At 42.0% G+C, this 21,299-nt stretch overlaps 2 protein-coding genes across 2 annotated transcripts; one reads left to right on the top strand and one right to left on the bottom strand.

The window, feature by feature from the left end:
* Nucleotides 1-2,411: 2,411 nt before the first annotated feature.
* aldh4a1 (aldehyde dehydrogenase 4 family, member A1) lies at nt 2,412-11,720 on the top strand. Its single transcript, XM_071374181.1, has 15 exons — nt 2,412-2,576; nt 3,728-3,821; nt 3,983-4,075; nt 4,458-4,505; nt 4,605-4,760; nt 4,905-5,054; nt 5,212-5,286; nt 5,427-5,614; nt 5,742-5,815; nt 6,610-6,806; nt 6,998-7,045; nt 7,156-7,308; nt 10,674-10,795; nt 11,073-11,191; nt 11,384-11,720. The coding sequence occupies exons 1-15, from the start codon at nt 2,536-2,538 to the stop codon at nt 11,494-11,496; spliced, it is 1,671 nt and encodes a 556-aa protein (XP_071230282.1). The 5' UTR covers nt 2,412-2,535; the 3' UTR covers nt 11,497-11,720.
* A 4,922-nt stretch (nt 11,721-16,642) lies between these two features.
* On the bottom strand, nt 16,643-17,705 carry her2 (hairy-related 2). Its single transcript, XM_071362018.1, has 2 exons — nt 17,594-17,705; nt 16,643-17,474 (listed from the first exon to the last, which is right to left on the bottom strand). Exons 1-2 carry the CDS (start codon nt 17,645-17,647, stop codon nt 17,037-17,039), a joined length of 492 nt encoding a protein of 163 aa, XP_071218119.1. The 5' UTR covers nt 17,648-17,705; the 3' UTR covers nt 16,643-17,036.
* Between the last annotated feature and the right edge of the window lie 3,594 nt (nt 17,706-21,299).

The following is a 21,299-nucleotide window of genomic DNA, read 5'->3' as shown; positions in this document are numbered from 1 at the left end:
TTCATCCTTGGGAGCAATTTCCAAACGCCTGAAGGTACCACTTTCATCTGTACAAACAATAGTACGCAACTATAAACACCATGGGACCACGCAGCCATCATAACGCTCAGGAAGGAGATGCGTTCTGTCTCCTAGAGATGAACGTACTTGTGCGAAAAGTGCAAATCAATCCCAGAACAACATCAAAGGACCTTGTGAAGATGCTGGAGGAAACAGGTACAAAAATATCTATTTCCACTGTAAAACGAGTCCTATATCGACATAAGCTGAAAGGCCGCTCAGCAAGGAAGAAGCCACTGCTCCAAAACAGCCATATAAAAGCCAGACTACGGTTTGCAACTGCACATGGGGACAAAGATTGTACTTTTTGGAGAAATGTCCTCTGGTCTGATGAAACAAAAACAGAACTATTTGGCCATAATGACCGTCGTTATGTTTGGAAGAAAAAGGGGGATGCTTGCAAGATGAAGAACACCATCCCAACCGTGAAGCACGGGGGTGGCAGCATCATGTTGTGGGGGTGCTTTGCTGCAAGAGGGACTGGTGAACTTCACAAAACAGATGGCATCATGAGGAAAGAAAATTATGTGGATATATTGAAGCAACACCTCAAGACATCAGTCAGGAAAATAAAGCTTTGTCGCAAATGGGTCTTCCAAATGGACAATGACCCCAAGCATACTTCCGAAGTTGTGGCAAAATTGATTAAATAAAACAGTCAAGGTATTGGAGTGGCCATTACAAAGCCCTGACCTCAATCCCATAGAAAACTTGTGGGCAGAACTGAAAAAGCGTGTGTGAGCAAGGAGGCCTACAAACCTGACTCCGTTACACCAGCTCTGTCAGGAGGAATGGGCCAAATATTCACCCAACTTATTGTGGGAAGCTTGTGGAAGGCTACCCGAGATGTTTGACCCAAGTTAAGCAATGCTATCAAATACATTTTGAGTGTATGTCAAATTCTGCTGAAATAAATCATTCTCTATTCTGACATTTCACATTCTTAAAATAAAGTGGTGGCCCTAACTGACCTAAAACAGGGAATTTTAACTAGGATTAAATGTCAATAATTGTGAAACTGAGTTTTTAAATGTATTTGGCTAAGATGTATAAACTTCCGACTTCAACTGTACATACCTCCCTGGCATATTACATAATTAATGCAGCAGCATATAACACATTTTTGGACTCGTTGTGCTGTGCTCACTTGAACAGGAAGGTGGCACAGCGGTCCTTCTTGTGGGCACATTTTGTCATGAACCTTTTCATCAAAGTCTGGCATTCTCTGGATTTATGGTGCTTTCAAAACAACAGGGAACCCGGAAAAAACAAGATTGAAACATGTCAGTGATCTTCAAGTCGGAGCTCTAGAAAGAGGACCGAGTTCCCGAGTTGGATGACCGTTCAAAACGTATTTTCCCAGTCCGAGTTCCCACGTGTCTTTAACTCACTGAAGTTTGAGATTTCCCAGTTGTTTTGAACACAGCAGAAGTTATGCTGGATTGATAGCATGGCGAATGTATTCAACCTTTTCTGGCCCATGGTGTTGCCTGTGAATGTTTATCCATTTAAACTAGGAAAAGAGACCCTTATACCCTGACTTGAAGCACACACCCTCTCCACCGAATAGCAGGGGAAGCAAAATAGTGATTGCTTTGCAGCCACTGATTCCTTCCAAACCACCCATTGTTGAAATTTCCAAATTGTTGTGTAATGTTTATGTCCAAGTTTTATCTATAATTTCTCTTCATATGACAAGGACTGAAAAGGATTTGCCAGTAGATTGTCAAAGTGATTCATGATGATGTCTAGCTTGCTAGCTAAGGTTTTGAAAGACATTAACATGATCAGTCCAATTAAAGTTACGGTAGATATCACGTGATGTAATTTTATCTTCTTTTTTTGCTAAACAGGTGGGGGAACAGTAGACTACATATCCTCTGACAGTTCCTACATTTTGCCACAATTAGGTTAGGTGGGAAAAACCGTAATTGTGCAAAAGATGAAGGACATAAACTTCCAAGAGAAACGATGTACCCTACACATTTGATCAGTCAGAAATATAATTTCTCGATTCAGACATAACAGCGCTACTCTGATTGGCTAGGGATTTCTTCTCCTTAGCGCTAAATGGCTATTCACAGACTCGCCCCTCCTTGCCTCCAGTAAGTTCCATTATGGAAATTAAAGGTGTGTTTACAATACTTCTTTCTTTGAAATATGAACAAGTAGGATTTTAAAACAGCTTCACAGTCTAAATCTTAAGAGTAAATTATGTAATTTATTATTCTGATGCAACACTATCACATACTGTGACAATTTAGACGCAATGATGGTATTAACGATGGTGGGCTCCCTATTGGATATTGGTACGGCCTGAATCCTCTGAACTCGCGATACATGTAACCAGTAGGCTACATTCTCAAGATATCAGACAGTTTACATGTGTCTTGTTAGTTCTTGATACATTGTGTCGCTGGCAGTAGTGGGTTTTTATTAGATTGTCCTTTTTCTCTACATATTTTCCATTGAAACATGCTGCGTGTGAGATCAGCATTGTGCCATTCTTGGAGGGGGTACGTAATTTCACATGAACATACACGATACAAACTCACCTTAGCTTTGACTTTTCGTAACCTAATGTAATTTGCAATATTTCGGTAGTTGACAGTCGATTTCTGACTTATGATTGTTGCATAACCAGAACGTTTTTTGCCACACTGTACAATTGGCCAATTAGGACAATTACAAATAAACTGCCAATTAAAGGCAATAATGCTAAATGTGTTATGTAATGATTTAAGAAATGTTTTCCTTGTCAACCACCAGACCCTTTCAACGCGAGCTAAATGAGTTTAAATAAGTTCTTCATGATTTTGTTTCTTCCGGTTAACATTCCAAGGCGCGTGCGTGAAGGTAACACCAGATCACCCATTGACAGAGAAGCATCTGTGTAAATATGGGAAGGCAGTAGGCTAATAATTTCATCGAGTTCAAATGTGTGCGTCTGTGTGTCAGGGCAGAGGGATTTAAGTTTTAATTTTAAATATTTGAATACCAGCCCCTGTCTCCCCAGTTTGAAACTCTGACCTTCACTGACTGTTTAGTTTGGCGGTGTTGTAACTTTTCCACAAATAACTTTTAAATAGACACTTCACCCTGACTCACAGATAGGAGTATAATAAGAAAAAAAGCCTTATTGCAATTGTTTGCTTGATGCTATAGGGAGTCTCGGCCAGAATAACTGATGTGAAATTACCTCTAGTAAATTACTTATTCCAGCTGACACAAGACAGCAGCTTGCCAACATGTAGCAGTGAAGAGGCAGGACAGAATCAGCATGGAGACCACCTGTATACTCATTAGACTGAGTTCAACATTGTACCACAACCACAATCTACATGGCCAGTAAAGCCTTATTCAGGTCAAAAGCATTGTGCCTGGTTTATACAATGTGAGGATTTGGACTTGCCTCAAAATGATCCTGAATGGCATTCATTCCTATCCATCAACATATTTAAACAAAGCTGTATAAAGGGTGAAGTGAATGAATGGCCAGTAGGCTACCTCAGGTATAGGGCTGTAACACATTGATGAACACATTTTTCAGGATGAGACACATTCCATCCAAAAATCTGATACTATGTGGAAATATCTACTGCATGCATATCTGTCTGTCTTCACTTGGTGTGCATTGCTCCTAGCATGTGTGTCTGCCTGTGTGCAGTTTCAGGACCTCCCCCTGTGCAGCTGTTGAGGTGAAGAATGAGCCCATCCTGGGATTCAACGAGGGCAGTCCAGAGAGGGCCGAGCTGCAGAAGGTACACACCATGCACACAATCATACATGCACACAATCATACATGCACACACTCTCAAGCAAACATAACCTCCACCTGCACCATTCAGTATATGCCCTTCATGACCTACAACAAGGTCATCTATCTAAAAGGTGAGACACAATAATGTTGTGTGTGTGATAGGCCCTGGATGACCTGAAGGGGAAGACAGAGGAGATTCCCTGTGTGGTTGGAGATGAACATGTGTGGACCAAAGACATCAGATACCAGCTATCAGTGAGTAGAGTCAACAGCATGTCCCTAATCTGAGCAAACTATTGCTCCATGCTGCCTGCAAATATGGGAGCCTGGAGACTGAAGCTCTCTTTTCACTCACACTGCTGCTCAGATACACAGCATACTGTCTAAGCCAAACCGAAGCATTCAAGGCCTGTCAAGTTAAACTGTAAATGACTGTAATACCGTTGGGTTATCAGCTGTGTGTTATCTTCGGTTTTTGATAAGATCCATTGGCTATCATAAACCAACATGCTACTTGTGCTGGAGGCCTGCCTGTTATTTCTACCTTTTGATAAAGACCAGTACCACACTCTCTTTACATTTTATTTCCTGAAGGTATTATGACCGATTGATCAATGTAATTATTTTCTTTTCAAAGCCCTTCAACCACTCACACAAACTGGCCAAGTTTTGCTATGCTGACAAGGTAATCTAAGAGTACAATTCTTCTGTTTTTATGTGTCAGACATTTTCCAAGATTTACATGACATGACTGGATGGTGTTGCCTCGGTATGATTGATACAGGACCTGCTCAACAAAGCTATCTTAGCCTCTGTGGCGGCGAGGAGAGAATGGGACCTGAAACCCATCCAGGACCGAGCCCAGGTCCTCTTTAAGGCTGCTGACATCATCAGTGGACCTAAGAGAGCTGAGATTCTGGCCAAGACCATGATAGGCCAGGTACAGTGAACTATTTAGCCTACATGGGGTTTTCATAGTCTTACTGTATATTTGTGGTATTGTTGAATATCATCAAGGGGATCTCCTCTGTTTGAATTGAGTGATATTCATCCCCTCTGCTTTCTATTTAATATTTTTTTCTAGGGCAAGACAGTAGTGCAGGCAGAGATTGATGCGGCTGCAGAGCTAATAGACTTCTTCCGTTTCAATGCGAAGCACGCTGTTGAACTGGAGAGCCAGCAGCCCCTGGACAGTGATGGTAGCACCAACACCATGCTCTACCGTGGGCTGGAGGTGAGCACTCACTGGTCCTAGCATTATCTGTTCAATTTAATAATAGTCAGTCACAGACAAAAACCTGTATACTTGGGGATATGTTAGGATTGATTTCTGGAACTCTTATATTCCAGGACTTTTTATGTCAACACTTTTATTTCCCCTTTAACTATAGGGTTTTGTAGCTGCTGTTGCCCCATTTAACTTCACTGCAATTGGTGGAAACCTAGCAGGTACACCTGCTCTCATGGTAAGTCCCCCCCTACTAACAACAATACAACCATTTCCTTATAGTTGTAATTTACTTCACATTAAGTTCCTCGTGTCTTGTTGGTTATAGTCTGAATTGAACTGGACTTTCTTTGTTTGCCCTGGCTCTGTGTTTGTCAGGGTAATGTAGTTCTGTGGAAGCCTAGCGACACAGCCATGTCAGCTAGCTACGCCGTATACAATGTCCTGCGGGAGTCAGGGTTACCCCCCAACATCATCCAGTTTGTGCCAGCCGACGGACCAGTGTTTGGAGACACCATCACTTCCTCTGAACATCTGGCTGGCATCAACTTCACCGGCAGTGTCCCGTATGTGTCCGTCTGTATACGTTTATGTATATTAACCTGAAACTGTTTGCCACTTTTAATTTAGACCAGTTTCACATAATGTGTGATAACCCCTGTATTTTCTTAACAACCCATTCATCTTTTTCAGGACCTTCAAGCGCCTGTGGAAACAAGTGGCCCAGAACCTGGATATCTACAAGAACTTCCCTCGGGTGGGAGGAGGTGGGTGGAGCAACAGCCCGTACACCACCACACACTAGCTGTACAGCCCGTACACCGCTAGCCGTACACCGCCAGGCGCTAGCCGTACACCGCCAGGCGCTAGCCGTACACCGCCAGGCGCTAGCCGTACACCGCCAGGCGCTAGCCGTACACCGCCAGGCGCTAGCCGTACACCGCCACGCGCTGGCTGTACAGCCTGTACACCGCCACGCACCGGCTGTACAGCCCGTACTCCGCCACGCGCCAGCTGTACACCGCCACGCGCCAGCTGTACACCGCCACGCGCCAGCTGTACACCGCCACGCGCCAGCTGTACACCGCCACACGCTAGCTGTACATGTACTGCCCGTACACCGCGTTGTCCGAAACATGACCTGCCAAGCCGCACTTCTTAACACCAGCTTGCTTAACCCAGAAGCCAGCTGCACCAATGTGTCTGAGGAAAGACTGTTCAACTGACAACCAAAGTCAACCTGCAGGTGCCCGGCCTGCCACAAGGAGACACTAGAGCGCGATGAGCGAAGTAAAGACCCCCGCCCCGGCCAGTAGTGCGCCGCCCTATAGGACTCCCGGTCATGGCCGTTTGACACAACCTAGGATCGAACACCAGGCTGTAGTGATGCCGCAACACTGCCTTAGACCGCTGCCATGCAGTGCCTTAGACCTCTGCGCCACTCGGAAGGCCTATAATTATGGTTTTATTAGCCCTTTAAATTGTCCATTTGTCACATCCCGAACCTATATTACTCTTTACACATTGCTTCACTGACATTCTCATCTGTCATGTCTTTCAGAATGCGGCGGTAAGAACTTCCACTTTGTGCACAAGTCTGCGGATGTGCAGAGCGTGGTGACTGGGACCATCCGCTCTGCGTTTGAGTACGGAGGGCAGAAGTGCTCAGCCTGCTCCAGGATGTATGTACCAGACTCCCTGTGGCCCCAGATCAAACAGGGGCTCCTGGACATCCACAAGCAGCTCAAAGTTGGAGACGTGAGTGGGCAGCTGACCTTAGCTTTGAGGACTGTCAGATTCATCAGTAACTGGCACTAGGGTTATATTGGTGGGAATAGATACAGCCAGTTGAGTTGTTCTGCTGTAGCAGTTCTTTAAAAGCGTTGACGTTTATACTGTAAGTGTTCATTCGTTGTCAGGTTAAGTGTCTTTCTGTCTCCCCTGTCTAGCCCGTGGAGGACTGGAGTACATTCTTCTCTGCTGTGATTGATGACAAGGTACAGTACTGTAACATTTTCACCACACTGGATGCTTGATCAGGACCAGCTTTATTACTTCTGAACAAGATTAATGTTTATATTTTCTAAATTATTTATTCTTCTTTTAGTCCTTTGCTCGTATTAAGAAGTGGTTGGACCATGCCAAGTCATCCCCTAAGTTGAACATAATTGCTGGGGGCCACTGTGATGACAAGAAGGGTTACTTTGTGGAGCCGACCATCATTGAGAGCACAGACCCACAGGAAGCCATCATGGCCGAGGTAAGACTTGATATTGTAGATCACCTCTTTCCCCATCACTGTTAGCCTATGGAACTTCATAATGTTACTCTGTTATGGACCTGATTAGACAACCTACTGTGATACTATACTCGCTGTGTCTAGGGGCCCTACGCTTGCCTAATTGTTCTGTAACCTGACTAGGCAGGTGCATTACTGTGAAAGTATGAATGTGTGGTCCGGGTTGGGTGTGGTTGTGCCTGGGAACAGAGTGTTTGCTTACTGGGGATCCGGGGGGACAGTTCCGGCGTGACTCTGGTCGGGCCAGCACAAGCGGGTCGTTGATGTTCAGTTGGTGATTGAAAAACTCTAAAAGGGCATGTCAAACGAAAGATACAAAACCAAAAGCTCCATGGGTCGGGAGATAACCCTCGTTCAGCTGATTAGCTTGGTAATCCCCCCACCTGTGCACACACCACAGACTTCTTATGCATACCGGAGCTTCGTTGAATGGCCCAGAGTGCCACTTTCCCCAAGGGGTGGGATGTGTAACTGTGGCCTGACTGTGTGCTAACTGGCCTACCACACCTACTACATAACATTTCCAGTTGAAAGATCTCAGAATTAACATCTGAGAACCATGTGTTCTCACTTCTTTGAACCAACCTGCCAGAGTTATACCAGACATACATACCGAACATGTCAGAATTACTTGACAGACTCAGTTGGGTTTGAACTGCTGAAAATGACTGACTTGTTCATTTATTCTAGTCTAATAGATATTGCTGTCTTAAGGAGAAAAGGAGCAGGATTATTTTATCAGTTTTAACTGAGGCCAGCGGTCAGGCTGAGGGCTAAGTGCTTGGATTGATTTATATACATGTACAATGCCTTCAGAAGGCCTTCATACCCCTTGACTTATTCCACATTTTGTTGGTACAGCCTGAATTCAAAATTTATTAAATAGTTTTTTTCTCTCACCCATCTACACACAATACCCCATCATGAAAAAGTGATTATTTAAAAAGAATGTTGCCAATTGATTGAAAATGAAATACAGGAATATCTAATTGACATAAGTATTCGCACACCTACGTCAATACTTTGTAGAAGCAACTTTGACAGAGATTACAGCTGTGAGTCTTTCTGGGTAAGTCTCTAAGAGCTTTCCACACCTTCATTGTGCAACATTTGCTAATTAATTAATAACGTCACCATGCTCAAAGGGATATTCAATCATTTTTACCTATCTACCAATAGGTGCCCTTCTTTGCGAGGCATTGGAAAACCTCCATGGTCTTTGTGGTTGAATCTGTTTGAAATTCACTGCTCAACTGAGGAACCTTACAATTATCTGTATGTGTGGGGTACAGAGATGAGGTAGTCATTCAAAAATCATGTTAAACATGATTGCACACAATGTGAGTCTATGAAACATACAATTGAAGTCGGAAGTTTACATACACTTAGGTTGGAGTCATTAAAACTCATTTTTCAACCACTCCACAAATTTCTTGTTAACAAACTATAGTTTTTTGCAAGTCGGTTAGGACATCTACTTTGTGCATGACACAAGTCATTTTTCCAACAATTGTTTACAGACAGATTATTTCACTTATAATTCACTGTATCACAATTCCAGTGGGTCAGAAGTTTACATACACTTAGTTGACTGTGCCTTTAAACAGCTTGGAAAATTCCAGAAAATGATGATTTCATGGATTTAGAAGATTCTGATAGGCTAATTTACATCATTTGAGTCAATTGGAGGTGTACCTGTGGATGTATTTCAATGCTTACCTTCAAACTCAGTGCCTCTTGCTTGACATCATGGGAGAATCAAAAGAAATCAGCCAAGGCCTCAGCAAAAAATTGTAGACCTCCACAAGTCTGGTTCATCCTTGGGAGCAATTTCCAAACGTCTGAAGGTACCACGTTCATCTGTACAAACAATAGTACGCAAGTATAAATACCATGGGACCAAGCAGCTGTCATACCGCTCAGGAAGGAGACGCGTTCTGTCTCCTAGAGATTAACGTACTTTGGTGCGAGCAAATCAATTTCAGAACAACAGCAAAGGACCTTGTGACGATGCTGGAGGAAACAGATACTAAAGTGTCCATATGTACAGTAAAACGAATCCTATATCGACATAAGCTGAAAGGCCGCTCAGCAAGGAAGAAGCCACTGCTCCAAAACCGCCATAAAAAAGGCAGACTACGGTTTGCAATTGCACATGGGGACAAAGATCGTACTGTTTGGAGAAATGTCCTCTGGTCTGATGAAACAAAAATAGAACTGTTTGGCCATAATGACCATCGTTATGTTTGGGGGAAAAAGGGGAGGCTTGCAAGCAGAAGAACACCATCCCAACCGTGAAGCGTGGGGGTGGTTGCATCATGGTGTGGGGGTGCTTTGCTGCAGGAGGGACTGGTGCACTTCACAAAATAGATGACATCATGAGGATGGAAGGTTATGTGGATATATTGAAGCAACACCTCAAGACATCAGTCAGGAAGTTAAAGCTTGGTCGCAAATGGGTCTTCCAAATGGACAGTGACCCCAAGCATACTTCCAAAGTTGTGACAAAATGGCTTAAGGACAACAAAGTCAAGGTATTGGAGTGGCCATCACAAAGCCCTGACCTCAATCCTATAGAAAATTTGTGGGCAGAACTGAAAAAGTGCGGGCGAGCAAGGAGGCCTACACACCTGACTCCCGTTACACCAGCTTTGTCAGGAGGAATGGGCCGAAGTTCACCGAACTTATTGTGGGAAGCTTGTGGAAGGCTACCCAAAACATTTTACCCAAGTTAAACAATGTAAAGGCAATGCTACCAAATACTAATTGAGTGTATATAAACTTCTGACCCACTGGGAATGTGATGAAAGAAATAAAAGCTGAAATAGAATGATTTATCTACTGAGTTTTTAAATGTATTTTGCTTAAGTGTATGTAAACTTCCGAATTCAACTGTATTATGTGACTAGTTAAGCACATTTTTTTCTCCTGAACATATTTAGGTATGCCATAACAAAGGTTGAATAATTATTGACTCAAGAAATTTCAGCTTTCCGTTTTTAATTAATCAAATTTGAAGAACATAATTCCATTGACATTACGTGAGTATTGTGTGTAGTCCAGTGACCAAAAAAATCAAAATGTAATCCATTTAAAATTCAAGCTATAAAGTCAAGATGGGTGAATACTTTCGGTAAGCACTGTATAAAGCGATATATGAATGGACACTTCATATTTTGTTTAACTAAAGCCATGTTTCACGCTCTGCTTCATAAATAGGGGACTGGGACAGTCCTCCTTGCTCCAGAACTTCATTAAGGTAGCTCAATTAATATAGAAATGTATAACTAACTTTCTTAACTCTGTTCTTGATGAACGTCCTGTAGGAAATCTTTGGCCCAGTTCTGTCTGTCTATGTTTATCCTGAGAACAACTACAAGGAGGTTCTAAACCTTATAGACAACACATCACCATACGCCCTGACAGGAGCGGTCTTTGCTCTTGACAAGTAAGTTAGAACACTCCATCTGGTTTTCTATGGTGTGGCATAATTTTACTTCATGGAGCAAGGGTTGCTTGCTCCATGAAGACCGAACATAATATAGTTATCCCTATAACTTTTCAGATAATTTATTATGGATGCCAACCGCGTGGTTGGCTATGATCTGCTCATTGATAATAGCTATGATCTACTATGATCTGCTCATTGATAATAGATTTGACTTTACACTGAAATTGACACTTGTCAAGAAAACGTCCTAATCCTTTAATCATTTTTGTTCCAGGAATGTTGTAGATGAGGCAGCTAAGGCCTTGAGGAACGCTGCAGGAAATTACTACGTGAATGACAAGTGCACCGGCTCGATTGTCGCCCAGCAGCCGTTTGGTGGCGCCAGAGCTTCAGGTAAAATGACCCACACACCACTCCAAAGCGTTGATATTCATTTGATTTTTATGAAGTAGGACTTTTCATGACTCCTGGTGAGCTCTCTGTGTCTGACATAATGCCTTCTGCCTACATCATTTTTATTAATATGAAATAGGATGAATATAAGCAGTTATAACAGCTAAAACGTGAACTTTCTTGTCTGCATAGGTACCAATGACAAACCTGGTGGTCCTCACTACGTCCTGCGATGGACATCCCCACAGGTGGTCAAGGCCACCCAAGTCCCGCTCAGAGAATGGAAGTACCCATACATGGGTTAAAAAGACAGTACTGTACCCCGTCCCCAACCATTAGGCCCTCCTCATCCAATCCTAGCTTTGTAGAGGAATCTTTAGGCTTTTTTCCTATCCTTCTCTCCAGTCAAGACTGACAATGAAATGAAGAGAGAAACCCTCTCCTTACTCGTCCAAGTTTTAGTCCTTTTTGGCCCTTACAAGCCTGCACTGAAGCTAGACACAAGTACAAATGTAATTATTAGCTCAGGGTTTCCCCAACCTGGTCCTCGGGACCCCAAGGGGTGCACGTTTTTGTCCTAGCACAACACAGTTGATTCAAATAATCAACTAATCATCAAGCTTTGATTATTTGAAATCAACTGTGTAGTGTTAGGGCAAAACCAAAACATGCACCCCTTGAGGTCCCGAGGACCGAGTTGGGGAAATGCTCTATTAGCTGTTCTAAATTAAAAGGGGGAGCAACAGCACCCCTCTCTGGAACTTCATGAGATCAGCAGGAGCTGAGCCAGCTCAGGCTGCCTGTTAGCTGTACAGAAGAACAGCGCACTGAAACGTCCCATGGATCCACAGACAGTACCAGTCAAAAGTTTGGACACACCTACTCATTCAAGGGTTTTTATTCATTTTTTTACTATTTTCTACATTGTAGAATAATAGTGAAGATATCAACACTATGAAATAACACACATGGAATCATATAGTAACCAAAAACAAAGTAAAATATATTTTAAGTCATTCAAAATAGCCACCATTTGGCTTGATGACCGCTTTACACACTCTTGGCATTCTCTCAACCAGCTTCACGAGGAATGATTTTTCAACAGTCTTGAAGGAGTTCGAACATGTGCTGAGCACTTGTTGGCTGCTCTTCCTTCATTCTGCGGTCCAACTCATCCCAAACCATCTCAATTGGGTTGAGGTTGGGTGATTGTGGAGCCTAGTCATCTGATGCAGCACCATCACTCTCCTTGTTCAAATAGCCCTTACACAGCCTGGATGTGTGTTTTGGATCATTGTCCTGTTAAAAAACAAATGATAGTTCCACTAATCGTAAACCAGATGAGATGGCGTATCACTGCAGAATGCTGTGGTAGCCATGCTGGTTAAGTGTGCCTTGAATTCTAAATAAATCACTGAGCAAAGCACCACATGAGATCATCCGTTCACCTACTCTGCGTCTCACAAAGACAAGGTGGGTAGAACCAAAAATCTCAAATTTGGACTCATTAGACCAGAGGACAGATTTCCACCGTTCTAATGTCCATTGCTTGGGTTTCTTGGCCCAAGCAAGTCTCTTCTTCGTGTTGGTGTCCCTTAGTAGTGGTTTCTTAGCAGCAATTCGGCCATGAAGGCCTGATTCACACGGTCTCCTCTGAACAGTTGATGTTGAAATATGCCTGTTACTTTAACTCTGAAGCATTTATTTGGGCTGCAAGGCTGTTAACTCTAATGAATTTATCCTCTGCAGCATAAGTAACTCTGGGTCTTCCTTTCCTGTGGCAGTCCTCATGAGAGCCCGTTTCATCATATCTCTTGATGGTTATTGTGACTGTACTTGAAGAAACTCTGAAAGTTATTGACATTTTCCGGATTGACTGACCTTCAAGTAATAATGGACTGTTGTTGTTCTGCTTATTTGAGCTGTTCTTGCTATTATATGGACTTGGTCTTGTACCAAATAGGGCTATCTTCTGTGTACCACCCCTACTTTGTCAAAACACAACTGATTGGCTCAAACGCATTAAGAAGGAAAGAAATTCCACAAATTAACTTTTAACGCACACCTGTTAATTTAAATGCATTCCAGGTGAACAATATATTTTGATTTGTTTTACACTTTTGGTTTCTACATGATTCCATATGTGTAATTTCATAGTTTTGATGTCTTCTGTTATTCTACAATGTAGAAAATAGTGATGATAAAGAAAAACACTTGAATGAGTACGTGTGTCCAAACTTTTGACTGGTACTGTAGTTAAACTGTTTGGTCTACCATAGATTCAACAGAGATTTACTATTAGTTCTAATTAATCAATCTTCTGTTTTTAATTAAATGGCTGCTGTATCTGAGCCTGTTTCTGACAATCTAAGTACTGACTGAGTTTTCCACATGTCCTGCTGTTTTTTATTATTATACAAAACTCACTATATATTATAAGTATTAACTGACCATCTGTCATGACAAAAACAATAACCCAACGTTTCGATTATATTTCATGACCGCTACGGTACAAGTATCAAAACCCAATGTTTATCATTTTAGGTTTTCTGTTCCCTATGATTGTAAAAAAGAGGAAAGGATGGCTGTTACCATCCATTTTTGGTGCTAAAAAAGTCCTTACTAACCGTCCTTCTTAACCTATATTCAGTAAACATGGTTGTGTGTATCGAAACTACAATAATGTGGTTTTTTTCCTCACTGTGTTTTGGTTTGCTGTGTTATCACACTGTAATACTCAACCCCCTGACTATCTCTGATAGGAAGGTGATGCACTTGTTACACTTGCGCTATGGCTTGGCCTACAGTATCTGGCTATGAGGGTGCCATTGCCTTTTTATGTAAACCCTGCTTTGCCATCTAATCAGGTTTATTTCAGCAACAGCACACTAACTGTTGTTTTCAAATTTTACTGAGTGTTTGCCCGTTAAAAAAAAAAAATGCTTCAACTGCATATGATTGCTCAGTCTAAATCTCAATTTCATGTCATCTTGCTTTTAAAACAAAAGTTGAGGAGGAAATATTTTCATAAATGTGTTTTCTGTTAAATGTTAATATAAATGTTTTGTTGTCTAATGTGCCTGTATTGGCAATATTAGGGATTTACCTTAATTGAATTAGCATTATTATACATTTAATAAATTCTGAAATTATATTAAACTTGTTTTTAATGTCATTTTTTTGTTTCTGAATGTGGCTTGCTTGACCATTTCTTGTTGTTAATGAGACTGACACATTTAAGTTGGTGTTCCTTCAGGTTCTTTAGCCAATTTGACGAGTTGAAATGAATGTGACCAGTGGGAACTGGGCGCATTGTTCCACACTGAGGTGTCAAAGTACAAATCTGAGGTTTTTACTGCCTGTTGTTGGAGTGTTTCCCAGCACACTACCTTGTCACACTCACTGTGGTGTCTTTAGTGTCACACTCCTGTCACATCAAAGTCAGATGTGAGGAGACCTCATTACTGGGCCTCTGGCATACTCTCCCATCGTTCAAAGTGTTAGAGACACACTTCTACGCACAAGGCCAAGCGTCAGTGCTGTAAGTGTAGACATGGGAAAGGGCACTGCCTGCCTGACACACCAAAACATTAAGGACACCTGCTCTTTTCATGACATAGACTAACCAGGTGAATCCAGGTGAAAGCTATGATCCCTTATTGATGTCACATTTTAAATCCACTTCAATCAGTGTAGATGAAGGGGAGTAGACAGGTTAAAGATAGATTTTTAAGCCTTGACACATGGATTATGTACTGTATGTGTGCCATTCAGACTGAATGGGAAAAACAAAATATTTAAGTACCTTTTGAACGGGGTATGGTGGTAGGGGCCAAGCGCACCGGTTTATGTCAAGAACTGCAACACTGCTGGGTTTTTCACGCTCAACAGTTTCACATGTGTATCAAGAATGGTCCACCAACCAAAATACATCCAGCCAACTTGACACAACAGTGGGAAGCATTGGAGTCAACATGGGCCAGTATCCCTGTGGAACGCTTTCGACACCTTGTAGAGTCCGTCCGTGCCCCAACGAATTGGGTCTTTTCTGAGGGCAAAGGGGGAGGGGTGCAACTCAATAGTAGTAAGGTGTTCCTAATGTTTTGTATACTCAGTGTATAGGCCTACAGAACCTGCTGTCTCTTTATTTATACTCAACTTTCTCATCACAACTTATTCCACTGTTTATGAATTCTAATGAGATCAGACAACCAGAGCCAATGTGCAGGCATAGGCAGTGATGCAGATTACCTAGAGGGAAACAGATCTTATCCATCATACAAACAAACCACATTTTTAAGCTGTTCACAAGCACATTTGCAACTCATTTGTTGAACATTTCCAAACCATCTGTACTGGACTGCAAATGAAGTGTTGACCTACTATTCCTATTGAAAGAAGTCTGAAGTATAATCATGTCAAAACTATTCAGGACAAATCCTGGGTACTTTATAGTGTGTCATTACAAAATTAAGCCAAGTATTCCAGGGGCTGATCTAATTTGTGATACATACTGCAGTGGAAGGTATTGTTATGCAGATTTATGGAATAACATTATGTCTGTTATGCAGCACAATTGGGAGAGCTCAATGTGTGATGCTTCAAATAAATCCCCATCACCCTTTGAATTATATGATGTCCATTCTTCCCTTCAATGATCAGTAGGCCTATTAATATTCACTGGTCATATCCAACTGTTTATGGTATTGTTGTACATTTCAGGTTTATGCCATATTCACATGGAGATTTGTATCAGATTTCAGCAATAAAATTTATACCAGCAATAAAATGCCATGCGTGGGATTGAGAATGTTGGAGCGAAATTCGACACACACTTCCAATTGACAGTTCTGAATGGTGCGACTGTGGGAAAGAAGCTCAGGTTGCAGGTTAGGTAGGGCTTTCCGGAGGCGGCTGTACTAGCTTTTGTGTTCTAAACAGCAGATGGACCATTCAATTTGAAAATGTTTACTCAACAGACTCGAGTCTTTCATGCCTTCATTCTCCCGCCCAAAATCAGCCTTCTACCGCTTCTGGAGTGACAACACATTTAGAGGTTCTTCTGGTCAGGTTATATTAGAAAAATATATCACTGCAAACAAAAACCACGAAATTACCGGAGAGTAATTAATGCTCTCAGCTCTTAAAAAGAATTAGCCTTACACAATATAAGATTAGGATTTTCAGTAGAAAATGCGGAGACCACCTGTAGACTTGCATGGCTTCATTTACCCAAGTCATTATCTAAAGTATTACTAGGTCTAAATAATTGTGTAGGCCTATTGGTAGATCATTTTGTAATGTGTAACATTATGTATTTTCATTCCATGACGTCAAATCACATACCTGGCCCTCAGGTGCCACTTTATTGTATGTGCTCTGCTGAGTTGTAGCCTAAATGTTGTGTCTACAAAGCATGGTTAGACTTTACAATAGTTAGAGATTCATACATAAATTGTCATTTCATTTATTTATTGGGAATATTGCCACATCAATGTGATAGACAATGTTCCAATCACAGGACAAATTACAATTCAGCAACATAGGGCTGAGGTAATTTCCCAGAAATAGATACACCAATATATTACATTAATATATTTTACAATATGTAAAAACATTTTACTTCGCAATTGTAAAGTTAATTATACATGCACAATAGAGGATATTACAATTCTACACAGAAGATTAACAGTAATTTTATATTTTACGAACAAAAGATAAAATTGTATAGGGAAGAATAATTTCCAACAAGAAGAGAGCATACTGGGTCGTGCTAGACCAAAATGTTCTCTGGTTTTGACATCGAAAGTTTCATAACTGAACGTCTTCAAATAGGCTATGAGCATCACCAGGGTCTCCACAGAAGCCCCCTTCCACCTGGGGTGACACGTTTCGGAGTGCTGGTGTTGTGAGGGACCGTTGCGCGGTTTGGACTCAGCACGACTCTATCACCGAGTTTCTGAGCCCGATGGAAGTGATTGAGAAGCTTCTGTTGTGAGCCAGTCGGCTGGTTTTTTTTCGCTGAGAGGAAGCGCAGCGTCTCCTCCAGGCAGCGGGTGAATCCCTCCGCGTAGCTTTGGACAGGTGACGCTACGTTGAATGAAGCAGCAGGGCGCATGCTGTTGTCTTTCAGGTAAACCACAGCTGTCTCGAGAATGTCAGCCTTTTCCAGTTTCGAGTTGGGTTGGTGTGCTTGAAGTTCGGTTTTGAGGAGAATCTTGAGCTGTTCGATGCTGCTGTTAATGCGGTCTCGGCGCATCTTTTCCACCACTGGTTTTCTAAGCTGGAGAAAATAAAGGATCTGATTAGTTTAATGAGCTTTTTTTTTTTTTTTTATCATGTTAAAATTCAAACAATAACGTATTAAATTGATGAAGATAGAGGTAGCCTATTTGTACTTACTTTGATTTTATCTTTCGTTGTCATCACCATGTCGCAAATATTGACAGGAGCCATTGCTGTCGGTCAGTTGTTTGTTCTTGGTAGATAGTCGTCGGATTTTAGAACTGTGATTAGCCCATCTCGACAGGGGTTCTGTATTTATACACTCCTCACACTGTATACCCGTGTGGGTCTCAGTTTGACAGGAGTTTCACACACTTCCTGGCCAATCAGGAACGCAGACAGTACAATGAAGAGTCTTCAATTACTTCATGCTAAATTGACTGTCTATTGCCTCAGGACAATGAGTGTGTCCCAAGGGAACAGGTGGAGTGTGCAATAAAAGAGTGCTGTGAAGTAGTTGACTCTGTTGCTTGCAACTGCATTCCAAGATGTTGCACCATTCTCATGAAAGACTCAGACCAAAAGGCGGGAAAACAAGTCCTGAATAATGAATGGTCTTCCAGAAGATTATTCAGTATTTAGAGGCCTTACTGCTTTCTCGCGCAATTTTTTTTGATAAATCAGTTATTTTGATGAATTCATTCAACCTTACAAAATATTTCAAATGCTCATATTATTAGGATTCTAATAGCAACTCTTATAAGGCCTACTACTGTATTATAATACAAATAATTACAACAGTATTATAATAAATATAGGCTTATAATTATGTTATTCTAAAACTATTATTATTGTTCTTCATCTTATTGTTGTTATTGTTATTATTGTTATTATTGTTACTATTATTATATGTCTGTTGTCACTGTAAGGATATTTTCGACATAGGATATACAGAAACAGTCTGATAGCCTATGCGAACCTTTGTAAACTACTATTTTCTTAGTTAATTTTTTTTTCAGCAATCGGTCAACCATGTATCAACGTAATATTTTTCCATATGGCCCCTTGGGAATTAGATGCCTCATTGAGGACCGTGAGTAATGCGGTATTGAGAAAGGCACACTTCCATTGTTGCTCTGTTGAAAGTGTGCTGTGGGAAAGTTGGAACAACACAGTCTACAGGATTAGTTTTTGAAGAGAGGAGCAGCTGGCTTCTGTGCGCGGGAAACCTCTGTCAGCTCGCGTGAACTTTACAAGACCTGTTTCCCCCCAAATTATTATAAATCCACTAGAATACTTTTTGGGGGCACTGTGTTGAAGCCACCGTGCCGCCATCTTGGCACTCCCCCACCATTGTAAAAAATATTTTGGAAGCTATAGAAATGCATTTATCAATGTCTACATTCATTTTTGTCACATTTATTAGGTTACAGACACCTTAATGTATACTTTTAAATTATATTATGTCATCTATCCCATAGGGCGGCGCACAATTGGCCCAGCGTCATCCAGGTTAGGGGAAGGTTTGGCCGGGTATGCTGTCATTGTAAATAAGAAGTTGTTCTTAACTGACTTGCCTAGTTAAATAAAGATAAAATAAATAAATACAAAAGTATGTAGACACCCCTTCAAATTAGTGGATTTGGCTATTTCAACCACATCCATTGCAGATAGGTGTATAAAATCGAGCACACCGCCATGCAATCTCCATAGACAAACATTGGCTGTAGAATGGCCTTACTGAAGAGCTCAGTGACATTCAACGTGGCACCTTCATACAGTAGGATGCCACCTTTCCAACAAGTCAGTTCGTAACATTTCTACACTGCTAGAGCTGCCCCGGTCAACTGTAAGTGCTGTTATTGTGAAGTGGAAACTTCTAGGAGCAATAATGGCTCAGCCGCGAAGTGGTAGGCCACACAAGCTCACAGAATGGGACAGTTCCAAACTGCCTCTGGAGGCAACGTCAGCACAAGAACTGTTCGCCGGCAGCTTCATGAAATGGGGTTCCATGGCCGAGCAGCTGCACACAAGCCTAAAACGACCATGTGCAATGACAAGCGTCCAACATCTAGTGGAAAGCCTTCCCAGAAGAGTGGAGGCTGTTATAGCAGCAAAGGAGGGAGCAACTCCAAATTAATGCCCATGATTTTGGAATGAGGTTCGACGAGGTGGTGTCCACATACTTTTGGTCATGTAGTGTACAGCCTTTGCTGACGTAAGGGCATTCATACATCTTTCTCAGAGCTGTTGAGCAGAGCTGTTGTGAAGGAAGTTCTCAAGGAAGTGAATTTGTGTTTATATAGGACCTCCCGCCCCCACCTACCATCAACCAATTAATGTCTAAGCCGAGCTATATCAATCAAATGTATTTATAAAGCCCTTTTTACATCAGCCGATATCACAAAGTGCTATACAGAAACCCAGGCTAAAACACCAAACAGCAAGCACCGTTACAAAATGTAGGAGGCGTACGGCTACGCAGTACAGAGCTCAATTTGGCCTCTGCATGGATCCAGAACCTCCACAGTTGCGTCACACCCTCTGACCACATTTTCAGATCAAGCATAAAAGATGCTGCATGGTCAATCTGATGTCTAAATTAGCCGTACAGCATTTACGGGGATATGGCCTCTGCAGAAGTCAGGGCATTCATACTTCTTGCACTTCGAGGAGCAGCACAGAGCTGTTGAGCAGAGTTGCTGTGAAGGAAGTTGTCAAGGAAGTGAGTTTGTGTTTATACAGGACCCCTTGCCCTCACCTACCATCAACCAATCATGTCAATGTGGAGCTATATGGAGCCCTCCGCATTTTTACAAAATGTGGGTGGCGCACAGCGATGCGGTACGGAGCTGATTTTGGCTTCTGTATGCCTCCGGAGGCTCCGCAATTGTGACACACCATCCATACTGCACCTCTGACCAAATTTTCGGATCAAGCATAAATTTAAAGTGGCTCTTAGGGCATCAGTCCGGTTGTGCAACAACTGTGGAATGTTAGAATTTCAATGCAATTTTCATTGTTATTGTTAACGTCCACAAAATTCCCCAGATAATAAATACTTGTTTATTTTCAATGGGAAAAGTGTGCAGCAACAATTGCTGGCAACATTGCTCAACAACATTGCCTAAAAAAATTGCCAATGTATCATGGCCTTAAGTGTGTATGTATGCCTATAGTGTATAGGATAATGTAGCTAGAAAACAACATGCTGAATCAATAGCCGCTAGTTGGGTGCCGCTGAATCCTCTTAGATCTTCTATAAAAATTAAATGGACAGCACTCCAGCCATTTTTTTATTCACCCTGTTTCTGTGTATTTTTCTATCTTCAGGATTACTGGAGATTGTGACATTGTCTTAACCAGCCTTGCGTCTCCCAGATGTATCCCTCTTTCTCTCCCGCCAAACTGGGCCAAGTAAAAGGGCACAATGCATTCCTGGCTGTTTTGCTGAACCAGGCTTTGACTCTGGGTGCCCCTACAAGGGCACAGCTCTCTCACAAAGAGAGGGGCAGGTGATTGGCGTCACGCGCCTCATCAAGTAGGGGGGTATCCTTGTGACTTGAACCACACAGGGAACCTGGGAAATGCCTGACCTCTCTTTATACCAGATAAATCCCCCTTGATGTGTGCGCCGGTCTATGGCATTCCATGGACATGACATTCACAGTAAATGCGTGCAGCGGACAAAGCCACTCTATGCGGGAAATTGTGGCATTGTCAAATGTACGCCTTCTGTCTTAATCAAGGCCTCTTTTAGTATTGTCACTGGGGCAGTGTGTTGGTGGCCAGTTTTAAGAGGTATTAACACACACAAACATAATACATATCTTCCTCTAGCTCTGCAATGTACCACAGAAGGTTATTTCCATTAACTTGACCT

The sequence above is a fragment of the Salvelinus alpinus genome, chromosome 2 (assembly GCF_045679555.1).
Source record: "Salvelinus alpinus chromosome 2, SLU_Salpinus.1, whole genome shotgun sequence".
Lineage (NCBI taxonomy): Eukaryota > Metazoa > Chordata > Actinopteri > Salmoniformes > Salmonidae > Salvelinus > Salvelinus alpinus.
Note: the sequence above shows the minus strand (reverse complement) of the source record. Positions and strands in the feature narration are given on the sequence as shown.

Coding starts and splice junctions, on each gene's coding strand:
- aldh4a1 (XM_071374181.1), top strand. CDS start 2,536: ATGCTGCGTGTGAGATCAGCATTGTGCCATTCTTGGAGGGG. Junction 2,577..3,727: donor TTGTGCCATTCTTGGAGGGG/GTACGTAATTTC, acceptor GCCTGTGTGCAG/TTTCAGGACCTCCCCCTGTG. Junction 7,046..7,155: donor CTGCTGTGATTGATGACAAG/GTACAGTACTGT, acceptor TTCTTCTTTTAG/TCCTTTGCTCGTATTAAGAA.
- her2 (XM_071362018.1), bottom strand. CDS start 17,647: ATGGCTCCTGTCAATATTTGCGACATGGTGATGACAACGAAAGATAAA. Junction 17,475..17,593: donor CAACGAAAGATAAAATCAAA/GTAAGTACAAAT, acceptor TATTTTCTCCAG/CTTAGAAAACCAGTGGTGGA.